Source organism: Borostomias antarcticus (assembly GCF_949987555.1).
Source record: "Borostomias antarcticus genome assembly, chromosome: 23".
Taxonomy (NCBI): Eukaryota; Metazoa; Chordata; class Actinopteri; order Stomiiformes; family Stomiidae; genus Borostomias; species Borostomias antarcticus.
Window position 1 is genome coordinate 10297140 of NC_140256.1, and position 21308 is coordinate 10318447.

General features: G+C 40.5%; 2 protein-coding genes across 2 annotated transcripts; both read left to right on the forward strand.

Moving 5' to 3' along the window:
* Positions 1–507: 507 nt before the first annotated feature.
* Positions 508–3079, forward strand: LOC311324375 (arrestin domain-containing protein 3-like; the record flags this gene model as incomplete). Its single annotated transcript, XM_084456836.1, has 4 exons — positions 508–775; positions 917–970; positions 2498–2760; positions 2978–3079. 4 exons carry the CDS (start codon positions 508–510, stop codon positions 3077–3079), a joined length of 687 nt encoding a protein of 228 aa, XP_084312962.1.
* A 4152-nt stretch (positions 3080–7231) lies between these two features.
* LOC311324376 (uncharacterized protein) lies at positions 7232–19671 on the forward strand (the record flags this gene model as incomplete). Its single annotated transcript, XM_084456837.1, has 9 exons — positions 7232–7329; positions 8048–8082; positions 8647–8707; positions 8871–9007; positions 9570–9869; positions 12511–12902; positions 18956–19055; positions 19138–19394; positions 19564–19671. The coding sequence occupies 9 exons, from the start codon at positions 7232–7234 to the stop codon at positions 19669–19671; spliced, it is 1488 nt and encodes a 495-aa protein (XP_084312963.1).
* Between the last annotated feature and the right edge of the window lie 1637 nt (positions 19672–21308).

The following is a 21308-nucleotide window of genomic DNA, read 5'->3' on the forward strand; positions in this document are numbered from 1 at the left end:
GAGAGGCACTAGGGGAGGCAGAAAACGGTTAGTAGCACACAGCCATTGAAGCAACACAAGGAGCTGTGGCATTATTTATTCTCTGAAATTGATGTTGAAGAAGAATGCTTTGAAACTCCGTATACTTTAAACTTGCTTCTTAGGACTTATCTCTCTTTATTTTATATTTTTATTTATTTATTTATTCATTTTTGGGTCATTTTTTCATTTCCCTTCATTTATATGTGAATGTGCATTGTTTGATTGTTGGGGAAAAAAATGACATTCATATTTGTAAAGAACTTTTCACATGTTTAATAAAGTTATTGGGAAAAAGAACTGCTTGGCTCATGACCTCATGCAGGGTTTACGCTATATAGGGTTTACGCCCTCGTATTCTGCGCTTGCGCAAATGAATGAAAATACATGTATTGTTGCACACACCCAAGTAGAGCGATCTTCTTTGACGGCTGTTTATTTTCTCGCGCATATTTTGTACCTCCTATTTTGTCTCCCGCTTGTCTAAATATGTTTCAAGAGACGTTTAAGAATTTCAACATCAACTTCAACGCTTTAAATGCTAAGGCAAGCTTCTCAAGTGGCGACTTCATGACGGGTCAGATCTTCTTCGAGCTTGCGAAGAAAACAAAGATTACATCCATCAAAATGTTTCTAAAAGGGAAAGCCAGAGTACTTTGGACAACGAGGAGCGGTGGTAGAAAGAGGAGACGAACACAAAGCCATTCGGCGAAGCTGGATTTCTTCAACATTAGCATGGATGTCATGCAGGCACATGGTAGGCTACTGTAAATGTTTACTTACTGTTTACCACCGTAACTAATTAGCGAAAAAAAGTATACAGCTGCAGCCTTATCACAAGGCCTATATTCTAATGTATTTGTTTGGCGTGCTTTAAATCAACAGCTGTTGGTCCCAGAGAACTTCCACCAGGACCCCATACCTACCCCTTCACGTGCCAACTCCCACCTGGGTAGGAATGCTTTCTGTAGTCTACCCAATAATCGAATGGTCTTGTGTACAGGTTCTGTAGTTGCACTGTTGTCATAACCGATCCCCCTCAGTGGTTCTCAAACTTGTGTCTGATATGAAATGGTATTGCAAATTGATAGCAGATATATAATGTAGCCTATAGTAGGCCTATCTATGACCCCCCATACATATCTATACAATAAACATATAGCGAGTAGTGGTTTAATAAACTAAATTTATTCCGTAGTGGGGAGCATTAGCCTATTTGATAAATGATATTGGTCTATCGAAATATGATACCCCTGAAATCTTAGGCTACATAATGATGTTATAAAAGAGTAGGCTAGATTGTCAAACATTATTTTTAGGGTCGCGGGCTGAAAAGTTTGAGAACCATTGGTAGGTATGAGGACAATTGTCTTATCCATTCAGAAACTTCCCATCCTCATTCCATGGAGTCCATGGTCGTACAATCTACTGCATGAAGGTGACAATACAAAGACCTTGGCATCTAGACAAGGAGTTTGTGACTGAATTCAACTTTGTGAGTCACAGCGAAGCCAACCACCCACAGCTACTGGTAAGATTGCAGTTTGTTCTACTCCCTTTGCCCCCTCTGCGTCCGTCAATCATCAACCATATACTCTAAGGAAATTAAGAAAATAAAGGAAATTAATCAATTGCAGTTAATGACAGCCTGCGCTACTGCAGCCGTTGCGTCGCATTCGACGTTAGAGAATCGCTGAGGTTCATCTCGATTTTTGATGGACACAGTGGAGCCAATGAGCCGTTACCTGGGGACTAGCCTACCCCAGAGTAGCCTATAAGCTTGAAGATCATGCTCAATGTTAATAGTTAACTTACTAACTCATGACCAGTGTGAAGAGTATGCACTTTTTCATTATGATGAAATGAGATGGAGTTTGGTCTTATGGTTGTAGGCTCCTTTGGCTGGCACCAACACCATGACGCTTGGCTGTCTGTGGTGTGCTTCGGCCCCTATCGCAATTACTGCACGCATGGAGAGGAAAGGCTTTTCTCCAGGTATTGTGAAACAAACAGTTTAAGATCATTGCTGCTATTTCGTCACTTATATATCAACATTTCAATACATACATATAGTTAAGAACTAGTTGCCTGCTTGCTTGCTTGGATATAACGGTAGGCTATCAAACAACCACAGTTCTGAACCCGTAAGCCTTTCCCTAATACCCAGCCCACGGTATATTGTGCACTGTGCATGCATGGCGCCGCACAGCTCTGCTTGTGACAGCCAGGGTGAAAGATGAAGCATCACTTCAAATTGCTAGGAATGTTGAATTTCAACAGTGTAATATACATTAAAATACCATGACCTGGGTGAATAGGCTACTCAATTGTGATTGGCTGGAGGGGTGTGCATTATTTCCCTGACAATGCACGACAAGAGAATCACAGAATTTTGCAACCCTAATCATGTATATGCGACATCTTGAAATTGGAACATGCTGATTTAGGCAACTAATCACACATTCTCTTTTCACTTCAGGAGAGACCATTAAAATCATGTGTGAGATCAGCAACCCCACATCCAGGGATGCCACTCCGAAAGCAGTCCTCATGCAGCATCAGAAGTTTCGCAGCAGTGGTGGAGCCACGAAGCAACACAAAATACCTCTGTTATCAGTGACTGGTCCGCCTGTCACTGGTGGGAGACGAGAGACCTACAGCGAGATGACGATGATCATCCCTCCTGATACCTCTCACTCCATCTCCAACTGTAGCATCATTGAGGTGGAATACAGTGTGGTTGTAGGTATCAGTATGGAATGGATGTAGAGTGTTCACCCTTTGTTTGGGGGACAATGGTTTTCCTTCTTGTTGTAGAAGAGTGAAGCACATATGAAAGCAGAGTTAGTACAGTAGCTCTATTGTGTGCATGTGAACCATTTCAGAGAGAGGATGAATAGATTCAAATCTTTTTAGGACTACTTTGACCTTGTTTTTTGTCTCTGTTTTTCTCTTACAGGTGAAACTGTGTGTCAGATATTCCCCGGACATCACGGTAGTGTTCCCCATTATTCTGTGTAATATTCCTGTGTACGCACCAGCACTACCTCCTCAATATTAGAGTAGTTACATAAGTTTACCAAACGTGTGTGTGTGTGTGTGTGTGTGTGTGTCCGAAACCTTCCTTGCCTTATGCAGTGTCTGTCAGTTTATTTGTGGAAAGCAAAAATATCCAGATTGTGTAACTGGGATTCAGTCTGTTACTTATTAGTATTATTGTTATTGCTCATGGGGCTAGCAACTGCCAGATCTATAGCAAGGAGGTTTGTTCATGCTGATTGTTGAGACAACCCTGGTGTCCCTTATCCAGCGGGTTGTTGGTTTCTAGGAGAGCATGCATATTTGTTGTTGGGATGACTCTTTTTATATTTTAGCACTATAATCTAGGTTACTAATTTCTCTTATAGATGTCATTTCATTATTTTGTGTGACCTATACTTGGTGCTTTATCATACCTCACAGGTCTAGGCCTAATTCTAATGCAGGATACAGGATACACCTGTAATTCTAACAGGATACACTAAAGTGCTTCGGTAAATGATTACATATTGATTACATATTACATATGGTAAACAATTGACATTGATAACCTATTTTTTCTTTTAAATGCTGCACTCAAGATGTTGATTTCTCGACCGCTTCTGGTCTTTGTGAACTTTATGGAGTCCTAGAGTCTATTTAGTAGTGAATCTGTATGGCTTAGGGCTGCACCATTAATCATACGGTTATCACGAGTTTGGCCCCTGATAATAATCACAAAGGCTGCGATTAATGGATTCCTTTGAGTCTAGCTACCAACTACTACCAATCGCGTGCTCCTTTCAAGTAATACGGGTGTTGCATTGTCCCAACGCACATTGACAACGTTCAACAACAGCTTGACAACAGCGTTAGTCCCGCCCTTGGCGCTGATTGGCTAATTGTTAGAACCCACTGCACTCATTTGACCGATTATTTTTTACTCTGAGAAACAGCTGTTACATGTAGCAACACCACACCAAGAATCAGTCAACTTTGGTGGAGTGGGCGAATTCGAACATTTGGACCCAGGCAAACTCTCACCATGTGAGTACTACTAATCACAGAAATGTGCATTGAGTGTGTTGAGACACGCTGATTAAAACACAGGCACTCCCACTTTCTGACGAATTACAGCCATTCCCTAGTAGAATGGCCCCTGAGCACTTTTTTCAATTCTGGAAATCCAGAAAAACACATCACTCTCCATTGTCTGACAAGGGTGCAGTGTACACCAGTCAGTTTTTTGCTTGTGTCGTGGTTTTTGATATATGAACAACATATTTAATTTGAGTGAGCAGCATGCAAAATATGTTTTAGCCTAGGTGGCATACATATTATGATTATATCTTGAAAAAAAGTGAACATATTCCTGGTCTACTCCAGCACTAATTAATAATGTAATCCATAGTTGCTCATTCGCATACACATAGACTATAATACTTCACTGTATTTATATAGCCTACTTGAAGTTTTATAAAATATGATTTGTTCTTCCACCTTCAGGCTAGATGATCATACAGAATAGCCAACACCTGATCAAAAATTGTTTTAGTATTTCAAACGTGTTGGTTGGATTTTATTACACCCCCTGGTGGCTCGGAGGACCTGGGCGCAACATTAAAATCAGCAGACGGGAGAATGAGGCGTACAGACACACAAAAAAACACTTAATTTATAATGCAAACACAGTGGAACAAAATTATTTTAAAGGTGGCACCAAACAAATACATAATCCCAAAATACCCCCCCTCCCCCCCTTAACAGGTGCAAAATACCCTTAAATACAGAGGATGGTGCACACCACTAAACTAGTGAGGATAACATAAAGAAACTATGAAGCAATACACCTTTATGTGAAAAGCCACGCCCTCCGCAATCTTCATCGGCTTATTGTGGCTCTGTCTTTTTACTTTTCAAATGTTTGCCGAGATGGAACTTTAGATATTGGTCCCTTTATTGTGTCTACCGCGTTTCATGCAGATTGGTGAAGAGGAGACAGATTGTAAGCGTTTTAAAGAAAAAGAAAAATGGCGGAAAATGTAAATAACTGGAAGTTATGGGTTCTTTGGCTAATTTAGGAGAGGCATGTGTGCACAATTTCATGACTCTAGGTCAAACGGGGGCGTGATATATGCCTGTTCAAAGTCAGTCAGTCAGTATAGTGCCCCCTTTTGGCCAATCAATGTAAAAAAAAATTCATAGCATATTGGCATGATCTAAAGTTGAGTGATCTAAGGGGCAAAGTTTCTGAATATTCATATGAATAGATTTAATTTAATATTTTTTTATGCTGATTTAAGCGCAAAAATCTGTGTCAGGGGACCTTGAAGCACAGATGTTGTGGAGTGTAGAATGATTGTTGCAGCGCCTTGAATTGATTGTTGCAGCACCTTGAATCACCTTGTTTTTATATGAAAGTGTCACTACAGTTAATTAGACTTAATAGTCGTAATTACAACCAAAGGCAAAATAATCACAATTAGTAATCTGTCATTGTGCAGGCCACTATTACCTTTTATGTTTGTTAGTATTTACTGTTTACCTACATGTTCAGAAAATAGCCTGTTTGTAATATATAATGCAATGGTTATATGAAGAACATTTACATTAGCCTACATGGTCCATCTTACTTGAACTGTACAACTTTGAAGAACCGCTATAGGATTATTACTTATTACACAGTTGGAAATGTCTCATTTGTACGATATATAACATTTTATATGCTTAATATATTTCTGTTACTACAGTTGATGGTTTGTTACTGGACATTTTGTCCACACCTGTAGGTTTATCATGCTTTGCACACTTCAGTGCCATGTTCATTGAAGGCTACGGTCTAAACTATGCATCTCAACAAGCCTTATAGTACAACAGCTGATGCTACAGATATGATGCCTTGTATGATGTTTTGAATACGTGTTTGTTTTTATCATGTGTCAAAGGGTGGAAAAATAAGTTTATCCAATGTTTTAATTGAAAAGTCTAAACCACCCATCCTTGTAAACCTGTCAATTATCAGTACTAATTTCAGACCTGATGTTTTCTGTTAAAAATGTATGTACAATTCAGTATGTTTTCTTTACTAAAAGCAAGGTTTTCATTTTCGTTTTCATTTTAAACTTACAGTATACTCCTGGGGGGCAACTTTTACAGAATCCTAGAGGAATGTACGGAAAAGAGTCATGAATAAACCTTTGCAGTACCAACCTAAACATAGGATTTGGGTGTGTTGAATATATTTGCATATTTATTGAATCTGTTAATTGTTAAACTTAACTCCTCATCTGAGCCTATTTGTTTACTTGTACGTATGTCTTTTAATTTTTAGTGGGGTTTGCTAATATTCCACTGATCCATTACAGTTTTCTTTTCGTACTGCTCTGGGGGGGGGGGGGGGCAGGGCTTAATGGATTCAGTGAGAGATAAAGTAAGCCTACAGATGCAGTATACACTTAAAAAAAAAAGAAGAGTTTTCCAGAAAGTACACCCCCATGAGCTATTTGAAAATATCCTGCACAAAAGGTATATTGTATAGTTCTTCACAACAGATCTTCTACCATCTTAATCCTTAAAGGTGCACTAGTCAATAGTCAGTTAAAAAAAATATAGCAAGGTGTGAGCTAGTAGTATTAGGACTCCTGATCGCTCTCGTCTCCCGACATTTAATTTCATGAAAAACTCAAGTCTTGTGGAAAACTCCCATTGTTCATTATTACACTCTGCCCATCAGGCTTTAGAGCCCCGGAGGCTCGATTTTTTTTTCCTAGGATGGCGCCGGAATGTTTATGTCCCAAACTAATTTTATTGGTCATGTGTCACTGTTGTAGTGACAGTAAAATTAAAGCAACAAAAAGCGACTGTTAAGCTTAAGGTTAGGGGTCACGGCAGGGCACTACAACTGTGACACTCGACCAATGAACATTCCGTGGCCATCCTAGGTTTCGAGAAGGGGCGTGACTTTGGTTCTCTTTGGGCAAGTGTGGGGCTAATCTACAATAGTGATGGTTTTGTGATATGATACGAGTTCAGGTGTAGGCTAATGCAAGCTGTGTGCATTTGATGTTTGTATAAGCTGATGTTTTACCTTCACCACCACTTGAGGACTCCTAGTGATTCTCTAGATTCTCTGTGAATACGGCCCCAGAAGACTACCCTAACTTTCAACCTCAATCTTTTTCTGTTTTCTGACATCATGTCGAGCACAGTGAAGAATATTTCAGTGACCTATGATGCCATTAATGAAGACAACACCTTTTCCAGCGGTGATAATATTTCTGGACAAATAACTTTGTTTGGAATTAGCACTGCAAAATTGATTCTCTTTTCATAAAGATGAAAGGGAAAACAGAGGTTCCATCCATGTGTACCATTCCAAAGACAAGTACTTTGGCATCAAACAATTGATTTTTGTACCTCTAGGCATGCTTACAAAGATACTAAAAATCTAGCAAAATCCGACTCATGGGGTCTGATGGGGTCATTGGGTCTCAATGGGTCGTTGTCAAGATGGCACGCTGGCTATATCTTTTCAGTCCAAGATGGCTGCCGGGAGCTTAAAATGGCACGCCTAAGCGGAAGCAGGAAGAGCCGTCCCATGGGACCTTAATTCGGAAAAGAAATATGGCGATAAACACATAATTTCTTGATCCCGTTTGAATTGTGCCATGACCATCACATGATGTTCGTCCTTTTCTTTGGTCAAGTTTGGAGCTAATTTTACAGCTTGCCCTCCTCATACATTTAAGTGAAGCTGTTTGCCTAGCAATCATGGTATCGATTTTTTTAATGATAATTCTTTTTTTTTATGTTAATCTTCATCAGTTGTTCCATAAAATGTGTACAAAAGCAATATGGAATTAAGCAATTAAACCTGCTTACTCCAGAATCAGCTGTGGCCTCCTTTAACCCAACCCCCAGCCCCTAAAATGTGTACAAAAGCAATGAGAAATGGAACAATTTAACCTTTATATGCTTACTCCAGAATCAGCTGTGGCCTGCTTTGACACAGACCCCAGCCTCTGCACTCCAAAGATGCTTTTGATGGTTGGCTATTTTGACTTATTAGTGAACTGCTACCATTGGCAATTACTTACACACCCATAATTAGCAATTACTTACATAATCTTTCAATTATGTAATGAATGGTGAACTTTTGAGCTGATCTATTCTTTTTAATGTTTGTATCGTATACCGTTTACTGCTGCCATTCTTGGCCAGGTCACTCTTGAAAAATATAGATCTCAATGGGATTATATTAAGGTTAAATAAAGGTCAATAAAGAAAAAAATAAAAGGGGGGGGGGGATTGGTATTCATACAATATTTTTTGATTTTCTTTATGTTAATTCCAAGACCTATTCTTCATCAATTTTTCCATTAAACACAAAAAAACTAATTGGGTGAATTGTGGCAAGCACTTAAAGAACATAAAGGAACAGAAAAAAAAGTCGGGGGTGGGGGCCCACATCAATATACTTTCAGGGGCCCCAGAATTCCTAGCAACAACCCTGGTTGCCAGTGAGCGAACGTTCAGAAAACACACCTTCACAAGGGCATTTTAGACTTTGAAAACGGGAAGATAGGTCACATTATATAACATGTTTTTCAGACTGTAATGTGGTAGCCCTGGGATTCCATGTCTATCCCTTCCCCTTCCAGATCCCTCAACAGTAAGTTTGATGCAGAGTCACACATCAGGAAACTGGACAATTGAGCTACAGTAGATAACTATACTTCTGTAAGCACACGCTCTGTTCAGTTGTCTATAACACTATATGCCGTTACCTCATGGACTCATGGATCACGTTTTGTCTCTCTTGTCATTTCTACCAGGGACATGCCCTCCTCCTTCAAAGGATGCCATGGGAAGGTTCTCTACACATTGGAGGCGAGGTTGTGTAGATCAATGAGGATTGATAGCAAAGCCATTACAGAGTTCTCATTCATCTCGAAGACAATGATGAACAAATGTATATAGTAATATATTGCGATATTTTGTTCTGTGATACTGTATCGATTTTCTGCGGTACAGTATTGATAAATAAATAAACAAAAACAAATAATTAGCACAAGGAAAATATACAAAACAGGACAGGGAATATATATATATATATATTTATATATATAGATTTAAAATGTCCTTACATTCCCCCCACCCTCAGGATCACCTCCAGGGAGCGGGGGATGGAGTGTTTTTTTCAGCTGCATTTAAAAATGTAAATTATATAGAGTATTGCAATCATAATATTGTATCACAATATGTATTGTATCGCAGTGTATCGTGATACAATCGTATCGTGACCCATGTATCGTGATAGGTATTGTATCGTGAGGGACAATACCCATGCCCTAGATATAGTTATAACCATTGTGTGCACTCCATATTGGGCTGAATATTGAACTTGCATTTACATTTCTATGCGTGGAGCTCCAGCAAGTTGGCCCATAATATTATCACATCACATGTATTCGCAAAACAAAATGGTTGCCTTGATGTCCTGCTGTCTTCCTCTGTTCCCACTGCAGGAGAAGGCCTGAAGGTTGTGGCTATCATTCAGAACTCCTCTCGGGAGATTAAGCCCAAGTATTGTCTGTACTCGAAGCACAGCTTCTTTGTGCGGGGGAGGGGCTTTGTGAGGGGGAGGGGCTTTGTGAGGGGGAGGAACACCCTCCTCAGGAGGGTCCACATTAAAGAGATCCTGAAGGAGGAGGGAGAGCCCATCCAGCCCTCTGCCAGGCAGACCGTCACTAAGGTCCTCAACATCCCACATGACATTGCTGCATCCATCCTCAACTGCAGCATCCTCAAAGTAGAGTACAGGCTCAAGGTGTGTATTTAATCAAACAAATGTGTGTTTTGAATCGATACGTGTGTTTCCTCATGTGGCCTCATGGCTGGGTGTTCTGCCATATAACATTAAAAGCAAACCATAGTATAACTATGGAAACTTTATGTTTAGAGTGATTTTCTACAATGGGTTTGCTTTTGAAGTGTGTGTGTGTGTGTGTGTGTGTGTGTGTGTGTGTGTGTGTGTGTGTGTGTGTGTGTGTGTGTGTGTGTGTGTGTGTGTGTGTGTGTGTGTGTGACAGAGAGAGAGAGAGAGAGAGAGAGACTGAGTGTTTATTATGGCTAAGCAACAGTGGCTTATTATATCTCAAAATGCAAAACACTTTTGTAATATTGTAGAATTGTAAAGGAACAGCTTCTCCAAAACAAGTCTGCTCTTTATCGTCCTTTTTCCATAAGATGTGGAAAATCCAAGCGAATCAATTCCTAAATCTATGACAATTTGAGCAATATTAGAAGTCCCCAAACGGTTTTCCATTAGTTTAGTTTAGTTTAGTTTTTTCAGTTGATAAAAAGGATAATGAGCAGACATTAGTTGTTTACAAGAAACAAAAAGATGGTTGCACCAGATTTAGCAAAATGCTAATTTTCATCTGTAGTTCTCATATAATAAACATAAACACACACACACACACAAAAAAAAAAACAGTCTTAAAAGTAGAGGACAGTAAACACCTTTCATACAACAATGACAGTACAAAGTCCATGGTAATAGATGGTAATACGAAAATCAAGTAATCAAAATCTCAATTATTGCCTGACCTACCTAGAAACATACAGTATTAGAAACAATACGATCTGTATAAAGGGCATACTGTAGTTCCATACCTAGATACCGTATAAAGTGCATAATAAAGTGCATAGTTTAATACCTAGATACCGTATAAAGTGCATATATAAAGTACATAGTTCCAAACCTAGATGCCCTATAAAGTGCATATATAAAGTGCAAAGTTCCATGTCTACATACACATAAAAATCTATGTGATCAGTACAAAGTGCATGCAGTCAGTCATACAGATCAGTATGGAGTGCAAAGGTTACCTATATCTATAGCGACTAGTCTGTTCAAAGTATTTTAACCGGTATTGCAGACATGTCCCATATCCTTATATATACTGGCAGGATCCTGCCATTAACTGAATGATTCTAGCGAGTTAACTCAATGTCATAATGCTCTGTGTTGATGCATATTTTAGTAACTCGCTAGAGCATTTTCCATCAACAATGTAGTGAATGGAATACAAATATTATGTATTGGTCATGTGTCAATCTATTGAGGTGAATGTCTTTGGACATAAATACATAAAGACAAGACAAAATGATTTTGCACAAACTATATAATAGACTGAGCATGCGTAACATTCTTTACGCTCCAACCTATTTCCATCACATGAATGTCGAATCAACACACTAGTAAGCGTATAAGCGTGTCAAAATCGGCATTAACTAATTATTTTTCCATCAACCGTGTGTCGCTGTAACTTTTAGATGCTAGATGATGATGGAAACTATTTTTTAGAGTGATTTTCTACAATGGGTTTGCTTTTGAAGTGTGTGTGTGTGTGTGTGTGTGTGTGCACGCGCGCATGTGTGTGTGTGTCTGAGAGAGAGGGCGAGAGAGTGTTTATTATGGCTAAGCACAGTGGTTTATGTCTTAAGAAGCACAACACTGTAATATTGTATAATTGTAAAGGCACAAAGCTTCCCTAAAACAAGATAGAGATCAATAGAGACGTTTCTTATTTTGTTAGTCATTGTTTACAAAGGGAGGTGGTAGAGATGCAGATAGACCTGTTTGTTTTACAATTTTGCGGCTCTGTGTGTTATCACCACATGTAGAGCAAAGACTAATGCTGCGTTCCTTTTGCCTCAGACACTGGGACTTTCCGCCCTGGATGGCGTCATACCCCAGTTAAAAGCATTCCAGAAACAAAAGACGAAAATCCCACTTTAACCCTAATTTTATAGTTTTATCCAAGTTAGCCATTGTTAGCATCACCAGTTGACAACAATGCACTTTGCACTATTTTGCACATACGAACACCGTAGCAATATTGTCCATTGATAGGAATTGGACAGTAGTGTGCGCGACTGATTTAATGAGACACGAATAAGACAGAAGCGCTAATAAGCAGTCTTATTACAGCTTTCACTTGTTGTTGATTCACGGAGCAGCCATCTTGATTTGATGTAAAAAGCTGTGGTCGGATCAGGTCAGGGTAGATTTTTCCCTCTTGAGTAAAATGGCGGAAATCCAAGTCCAGGTGACGTATTGACGATTTTGACGTCAAACTCGGAAGGTCAGATTTTCAGATGCAACTGGAACAACTGGAACTGCTGACTTATTCCCCTATTGGGTGTGTATTCATTTGTTTAAATAGCTGCCCTGAGGCATTGAGTTTATTAGCCAAAGTAGTCTTTATCCTTTCCAGGATGTTTGAACAGGTTGAACAGGGTTCACATGCATATTTGATAAATTGCAATTTCTTGTAACTTTGTAAACAATAATCTATGAAATAAAATAAATAAAAAATACTGCTGAAACATGTTCCTGCTGTAGGTCAAACTGGATGTGCCGTACGCCTCAGACCCAGAGGTGAAGTTCCCTCTGGTTATTCTCAGCAGGCTGCTGCTGCCTGAACACCAGTCTGAGCAATGAGGAGCAACCGCCACCGTACTCTGACTTCCGCTTTAGTTTATTTGGAAACCCAGACCAGCCTGCAGGGAACAGTGTGCCTGCTGTACTGCAATCCCCTGCAGCCTCCCAGTTCCCCACAGCCTCCCAGTTCCCCGCAGCCTCCCAGTTCCCCGCAGCCTCCCAGTTCCCCACAGCCTCCCAGTTCCCCACAGCCTCCCAGTTCCCCGTAGCCTCCCAGTTCCCCGCAGCCTCCCAGTTCCCCGCAGCCTCCCAGTTCCCCGCAGCCTCCCAGTTCCCTGCAGCCTCCCAGTTCCCTGCAGCCTCCCAGTTCAATGCAGCCCCAGCCTCAGAGCCGGTTGCACCTTCAGGGCTGGGAGTAAGCTAAGTCTGTTGTAACTTTCTGGGCGGAAATTTTAAGTCCGTTGCACCAACTGTTCGTAACCACGGTTTTCATTAAGACCGGGCGTAAATTCTACGTCTACCTACAGGTAGGAGCAAGCATAAGTCTGATTTTAGAACATTTCTGTAGGCTGGTAAGCTAATGGTAGAAACATTATCATGTAAATAGTTAATTGCAATGCCGCGAATGACACAGAGGTAATAAAGCTTCCGGTTTAGGAGGGCCTAGTACCAGATCTTAACATGAATTCTGCTGCAGTGCCCGAAGATGTTGCAGGTGTCGGGACAAAATACTTGCGCACACATATGGCCATGTGCATCTTACTTTAAGTTAGTTAATTTTCAATAAATCTATACTTGTATTGTAAGCCCTGTTAGTGCAACCGGCCCCTGGAGCCTTTCTACCCTCACCAGCCTATTGTTCAATGTACCAATCATCAAATTTTGGCGAGAAGTCATAGTGCGAGAAATTACATTTTAGGGTGAAAACTTGAATTATAAAAGAACATTACAGCAGTCACTTACATCACAGTCATTTAGCAGATGCCTTTATCCAAAGCGATTTTAATAACTGCATTTAGTCATTGTACCACTTTGCCACTTGCCAAAACGTAAAAAGTTACGGTTCCCTGAAATCATAGAATGTCCTACATTCATTTTCATATCAACAGAAGGCTACACAGTCTTGCTTTGTACATAATTAGGCTACCTCTGTTTAATTGACTGCTTTAAAATATGAGGAGTGATGTGGTAGGCGTGTAAGTGTGTGATGGGGTTTAACGTGATGATCGCATAATCTGTACCCAATGCATAAAGATCACAATCTGTACCTGATGCGTAAAGATCGCATAATCTGTACCCGTTGCGTAAATCACGATTCCCTTAAACAGGGGTTCCCAACCTTTCTTCTCCAGAGCCCCCTACTTACATCTGATGGAATTTGCGCACCCCCCAAATCGCTGTGAACGTCCAGTCTGTGTATGTTTGTGTGCGCAAATTCCATCAGGTGTAAGTTAGCGTACAATGAAGTGCTTTGCCAATGTAGCAGTAATATTAATGTTGACACGATTCATAGTCTCTGATTAATTTGTTGAATTTATATGGTATTGAAGTGCCGTAAATACAAGGCTTTTTGGCCCTTCATCAGATATAATCATGTATTTTGTTAAAATTGCTGTGTAGCATGTCAATAACATAATTCTTTGACAAATATTTGTCTAGCTAATAAGGCCTCAAATTGTTTGAGGCCTGTGCCCCCCCTGCAATTGTTGGCGCCCCATCTGGCAATCTGATGGACGAGTCTGGGTTTGGCGGTTGCCAGGAGAACGGTACTTGTCTGACTGCATTGTGCCAAGTGTGAAGTTTGGTGGAGGGGGGATTATGGTGTGGAGTTGCATACCAAGTGATTCTGGACAAATCCATTCTCCCAACTTTGTGGGAAAAGTTTGGGGATGGCCCCTTCCTGTTCCAACATGACTGCGCACTAGTGCACAAAGCAAGGTCCATAAAGACATGGATGAGCGAGTTTGGTGTGGAAGAACTTGTCTGGCCTGCACAGAGTAACATACATCATGGGTGGGGGACACCATGTTTATTGTGCACTTGTTTGTTATAAGAAACTCTCACTCATGTTCCTTCATACTCTCAATGTAGGCTAGCAAACCTTGCCCTTGAACATAGAAAGAATGACTTGCTGATGACATAACCAGCTATGCCTCACCTACAATAGGCTAATGGACCATCCAAACATGTAACATGTGATCATGCATCACATGATGGATGAACTAGACCAGGTCAAGCCTGGTTCAGGGTCTGGGCCAGCTTGTTTCTTTAGCTGTGAACTGAAAGGACATGAAATCTAACATCAGCTAAATTAAGATAGGTCTTGTCACCTGGACACATCAGTGTTTATGCTTCCAATGCTTATCCAGCAAAATAAGACCGTGATAGCCAGTTGGCTCATGCGCTCACAACTAGTAGCAGCTTACATAACATTAACGGTAGCTGACAGTGGCTAAAGCAGTTACACAGATGATTCCTGTAATGTTAGCTATTTTGCTGCTGTTGGTTCAACCACTGTTTCTTGGGCATTAATGAAGGCAAACTCAAACTCACATTAGCAGCAAAACAGCTAATATTACAGGAATCATCTTAACGTTAGTTGCAAATGTCCAGCCAGTTTTTCCTACCCCTGTGTTTGTTAATCCAATACAAGGCCTTCATAGCCAATCAGCTGATGAGCTCACTGAGGTCACAACTAGCAGCAGCTTCCATAACGTAACGGTAGCTGTTGGTGGCTAAAGCAGTTAGCTAACTTTACAATGATGATTCCTGTAACGTTTGCCATTTTGTTACTATAGCTTTAAAATAAAGCTATAAAACATCCTATGTTATTTTGAGGGATTTTGAAATCGAAGATAAACATCAATAAACAAAATGATATGCTAAATATTTTCCTGATATTCTCATTGTGCATCAGACCAAGATCTTATAGTAATCTCTTCTCACATTTTTAATGAGCAGGTGCACAAAACAAACCACAGTGCAGGTGACTGAATCCCCCTGGGCATAGGCAGGCACAGGAAGACGATAGAAAAACACTGACATAGTCTGCTAAATGAATAATGTAATTATTCAGTGCAATACACAGGCATACAGAGGAGAGGAAAGCATCTGACAAGTAGTCAAACCAGTTCTCCGTAATACCTCGCTTAGGACTGCTTGTTCCGGGTTCGAGGAGAGCATTGTAGTCACCAGTAGACTACACAATCAGCGCTAGTGGTAGTAGCAGTAGTAACAGCAGCAGTCCTGCTACAGTACTGTAGTACTACTAGTCAGCAGCGCACATTTCCTGTGGAATGACTATCAAAAACTTCTCCATCGATTATGATGCAATCAACAAACCAAACATATTTTCCAATGGAGACTCTGTTACTGGGAGGATCACTTTGGAGGTCTCAAGTCAAACCAAGATCAAATCTTTGACTTTCACAGCAAAAGGAAAGGCAAATGTCTGCTGGTCTGAACACTATGGACAATATACCACCATTGTATACCATGCGAAAGAAAAATACTACAAAATTGAGCACAACATGCTGAGGGGGGGAAAAGGCGATGGTAATGTAATGTTTATTTTCTAATTATAATATTTCAAGAACATAGGCCACTTACACTCATATTCAGTCCTTATATGTCCACTTCCTCAGAATTGTTCCACTTTCTCAAAAATAAATGGATAACAATGAGAACATGTTTTTCAGGCTCTGAAACCATTGGTCCCGGGAGGCATGTGTTCCCTTTCAGTTTTCAGATTCCTGACAGGTAGCTGTCTCCAGTATATTACTGTACATGCATACGTGTAGGCCCTATGCTAATTGTAGTTACCTTTGTCCGGGGGACAGTGAGGAGGTTCGAGCTGCCTGACCTGAGTGTCCAGGGTGATGATTGTGGTGTGAGAAGTTCCTGGAGGTAGCTTGGTCCGGTGGAGTTCATGGCCTTCCTCACTCACTGTCCCCCGGACAAAGCTGACAACCATGGGAGATTGTGCCTTCTCTGTGCTGGGGCGACATATGTGGAACCAGCTCCCAGAAAGGATTAGGGACTTGGACTCTCTTGCTGCTTTTAAATCTATCCTTAAAGGTGATCAGTTCGATTTTTTTTTTTGCCAGATGGGGCAGTGGTGCAGCGTATCAGATATAAACAAGTGGGCGTTTTCACTCCATAAGGTGCCGTTCAGGGGGTGGGGCTCAGCGCCGGGCCGGCTTCGCTCATAATAAAAAGAAATTCTGCATTTGCTCCACAGGCACTACACCTTTGGCTATATTTTCTGTACAGATAGTTATGACTCCAATGGACCTATTTATTGCATATATTGGATTTTTATTATTATTATTATTATTATTATTATTTTTATTTTTTTTTACAAAAAGTGCAGTAAATCGAACAGAGCACCTTTAAGACTCACTTGTTCTGTATCACCTTCCCATAGGGCCCTGCAAGCTCTAAGGTGATGATTGGCCTTTTGGTTATGTTACTGTCTTATCTAGTTCAGTTTATTTCTTTAGTTATGTTGAGTTTCGTTGTCTTTTATTATTGTCCTTATTCAGCTCTGCGTTGTGTTTTGATTTCAATAAAAGACGGCACCCAATGTCTCACAAATACCACACAGTCCAGTATCCCTTTTCCAGGTGTATTCCAAATGAATCTCTCCAACACGGGATTTGAGCGGCAATCAAAAGGTGCTTTATTACAGAAGGTTATAGCATACAAAAGACGATGGCATCTAGTCTAATGTCAGCTTGCCTGTCCGTATGGCTGGCCCAAATCCAAGCATCTGAGCTTGAGTAAGGTTCTTATGGTTTGGGGGCATCCCCCCCCCCCTTCCCCGATCAGACTGGTCTGGACTGGTCTGGTCTCTCCTGTGGCTTATAGCCTTGTAGCGAGATAACCGGCCGATGGTTCGGCGCCATGGTCTCTATCTCTAACCACAACAATTGCTGTTGTTCACAGAATGTACCAACCATGGAACCATGGTCACCCTTATCTCACAAGTCTATGGAAGGGAGACACGGTTTCTAATGCTGTGTTCACACCGGGTGCGGCGAGAAAATTTGCGCCGCCCAGTTCGCCCAATCTCGGATGCCGCGCGAATCCGCCGCAGAAAGTTCAAAAATTGAACTTTTGCGAATGTTGCCGCGTGGCGAATCCTGGCTGCCGCGCCGCTGGGTTCGGCAATTCGCGCCGCCCGTGCCACCCGCCGCCCAGTTCGCGCGAATTGTATTGACTTTCTATGTAAACTCGCCAGGCCGCCGGAAAAATCTGCGCCCGGTGTGAACACAGCATTACTCCGGCCGACAGCCACACTCAGGAGTCAACATCATAATTAGAAACAGCTAACAGGATCAGGTTAAACCACGCCATTTCTCTGAAAATAGCCATTTTCATCAGTTATTTGAATTATTTATGGTTGTCTGAATAATCTTTGAATCAATATCTTTTCCCAGTTTTGCATCTTTTAATCCCTTTGGCCCTAATTTTGCTTATTGATTTGATTTTTTTTTTTTTTTAACCTTGCCTCTAAAGCATCTTGAGAGTTCTCTGTAATTTAAAGTGTGTTATATAAATAAAATTCATTATTATGATTATTATTATTATTATAACCTTGTCTTTTAACATCTTTCAGAGAAATGCCATCTACATTCAAAGCTTGGAGAGGCAAAATTGCTTACTACTTGGAGGCACAGTTGAACCAATCAGTGAGAGCGCCAACTAAAGCCAAGACCAAGTTTACATTTGTCTCCAGAGCTAACATGGCTATCCCTATGCTCATGGTACAGTATTATACACCTGTAGAACTCCCATACCATCAGACATTCCTTCTTCCTTTCATCCAACTAAGAAAGCACATCTAGCAGATCGGACTGCATCCAACACATTATTTGCACAAGAGTTGAAGGACTAGTTTGGTGTTTAGCCTTGTTATAAGGTTATTTATGATCATATTCAACTGTCCATATCAAACTTTTCATGAACAATGCACTCATGAGCTCTTTGCTCATGTCACAGCTAAGTACACAATGCATCTCTATGGGCATACAGTATAGAGAATCTTTCAAAAATCACCATAAACTCGTTTTCAAAGACAGGAAACTCACCGAGCTCAAAACAATTCAGAAGTAGGCCTATTTATGGTTTCTGGCTGTGGATGAATCTAAACATAACCGGCTTTGGTGTCTATGGATTTAATAAAATGATGAATAAAACCCGATACAACGCATACTTTGCGTAATATCAGAATATCAACGGATACCAGTAACCACTCTGTGAGTTTCCTGTCTTTGAAAACGACAAAAGTGTTTTTGAAGGATATATGCCCATAGAGATCCATTGTGTACTTAACATGAGCAATGAGCACTAATATCCGAGTAGTGCACAGGTCGTCAAAATGTTGTTATAACAGGGCTTATAATGCTAAATACCAAACTACTGTAGTCCTTTAATACTCAAATCATCTTTATGACTCTCTCTCAGGAACCTCAGTATGGGTGTCACCTGGACAAAGATGTTGTTTTTTTTGCATCTGGAAATATCTCTCTGAATGTTTACATTGAGAAAATGGGATACCTACAAGGTAAGAGGTCCTGGCGTGATCTTTGTTCGCCCTATTATATGGTACATTTATAAAGTCAACCTATTGTCCCTTCACCTTATAGGAGAAGAACTGAATGTCATAGCTGAGGTCACCAACAGCTCCACTCGCACGGCGAAGCCCAAATTCTCCCTGTATAAGAAGGAGAGCTTCTTTGCTCAAGGCCAGAGGAGAGTCGAGACTAAGAACATCCTCAAGGACAAAAGTGATCCAGTTTGTTCTTCCAGCAGAAAGACCGTGACCAAGATTCTCACCATCCCCCCAGGATTGATCCCCTCCATCTTGAACTGCTCCATCATCAAGCTGGAGTACAGGCTGAAGGTACACATCTACATTACAGCAGTGTACAGAGCTTTGGTCCCCATCATAAGGCTTATGTGATGTATTACTGTCTATAGCAAACATGCTACAGTATGTTCACGTTTCAACTTTGGCAAGGTATGTCCTGTACTACTGCCATGGTATGTGAACCAACCTGTTTCTGTTTCAGGTCATCCTGGATGTGCCACTCGCCAAAAACCCCGAGATCAAGCTTCCTATTATAGTTCTCCCTGACATATATGGTTCAGCCCCAAAAGAGAAGGCATTCTTATCCTGAAACATTGCAAAGCACTCGAGGTCATATTTTCAGTCGGCATTATTAGTCTGTTTCATATGTTAAATGTTTTTGTTTTATTTGTGAGTCTTGTACTTACAGGAATATAGTCTTATACTAAAAGGAACGATAATGTTTATATTTGTCTGATATTGAGAAAAATTTTAAACCTTTTGTGATTGTATATTCATATTCTAATAGGCTATATTTTGAGGTATAGGTTTAGACTTTTAGGTTTAGGTTCTCTCTAGATTCAGGTTAATATATCAACTGTAGTATTTTCATATTTGTAGGCTTTACTGTTAGGTCTACATATAGGTTAATATTATATTACTCACATTTAAATCAGCCTATATTGTTTAGTCAGGAACTTTGGGACTGCTAAGCAAAGAGGGGCAGGACCAAGAATGCACCTGTTTTGTTGCATAATGGCAAAATAAAATCTCTTGAACCTTAACTCTTGAGGACGGTTTACTTAATGGGTAGTGTGAAAAAAGTAAAAACACTATAGGCCTAATATGAAGGCAATACTCAAAACAAAATCTATATTTTTGAAAATACCAATAATCCTACAGGATAATGATCCATCGACTCATTTTCCACCATATGGGTTTAACTAGTCAGGGTCATAGACAATGGGGTTCTAACATAGATAGGGTCTGTGAAATTGACACCATCGGCTTGGTCACATGATGCGTGACACAGATAGGCCTACATTCTTCCTGGAGTCCGTACACTGGAGTAGTGAGTTTGTATCCCTGTTCAGAGAAGAGAGAGGAGCCTTGAAAGCCAATTGACAGTGCATTCTCAGGGTGTGTTGTCCACCTTCACAGGTAGGCCTGGTCTCATGTGCTCCTAATAATATCATTGCAACTGGCTGGTTAATTACACTTTTTTTCTATATCTATCCGTATGAGATGAATCATACTTCAGTGATGTCTCTGCAGAAGCAGCTCAACTGACCCGTTTACCATGACGATCAAAAAGCTTCTGTTGGATTACAACACGGTCAATAGCCAAGGGACTTTCTCTGCTGGGGACACACTCACAGGACGGGTCACGGTGGAAGTTGCCAAGGAGACCAAAGTGCAGTGTTTTCTTGTCAAGGTGAAGGGGAAAGCTGAAGTAAAATGGTCGGAACAAGACAACCAAAGTCCAGTGGTCTACAGTGACAAGAAGATATATTTCTGTTTTGAGCAAATCATTTTGCAGGATAGGCGAGGGGATGGTATGTTGTTTTGTTTGTGATGTCACTCATTTAACCACATATTTGAAGAACCTGTACATTGACACACTAATGATGCGCTTCACCTTTGTAGGCTCTGAAATCATCTGTCCTGGGAAACGTGTGTTCCCTTTCACCTTCCACATCCCACACAAGTGAGTGTCAAATGCTATCAGTGTGTTTATGTGCATGTCTGGGTATTTTATTTTCATTTAAAAGAGACAATTATCCATGAATCAGAATCAGAATCTGTTTATTGTCGTTGTTTTTCATCATACTAGGAATTTGCTTTCAAAACTAACAACTAACAAAACTAACAGCAAGAATCTTCCTCCTTAGAAATATGCCTTCATCTTATGAGGGGAAATGGGGTAAAATCACATACAGTCTAAGCGCGAAGTTGACCAAAACCATT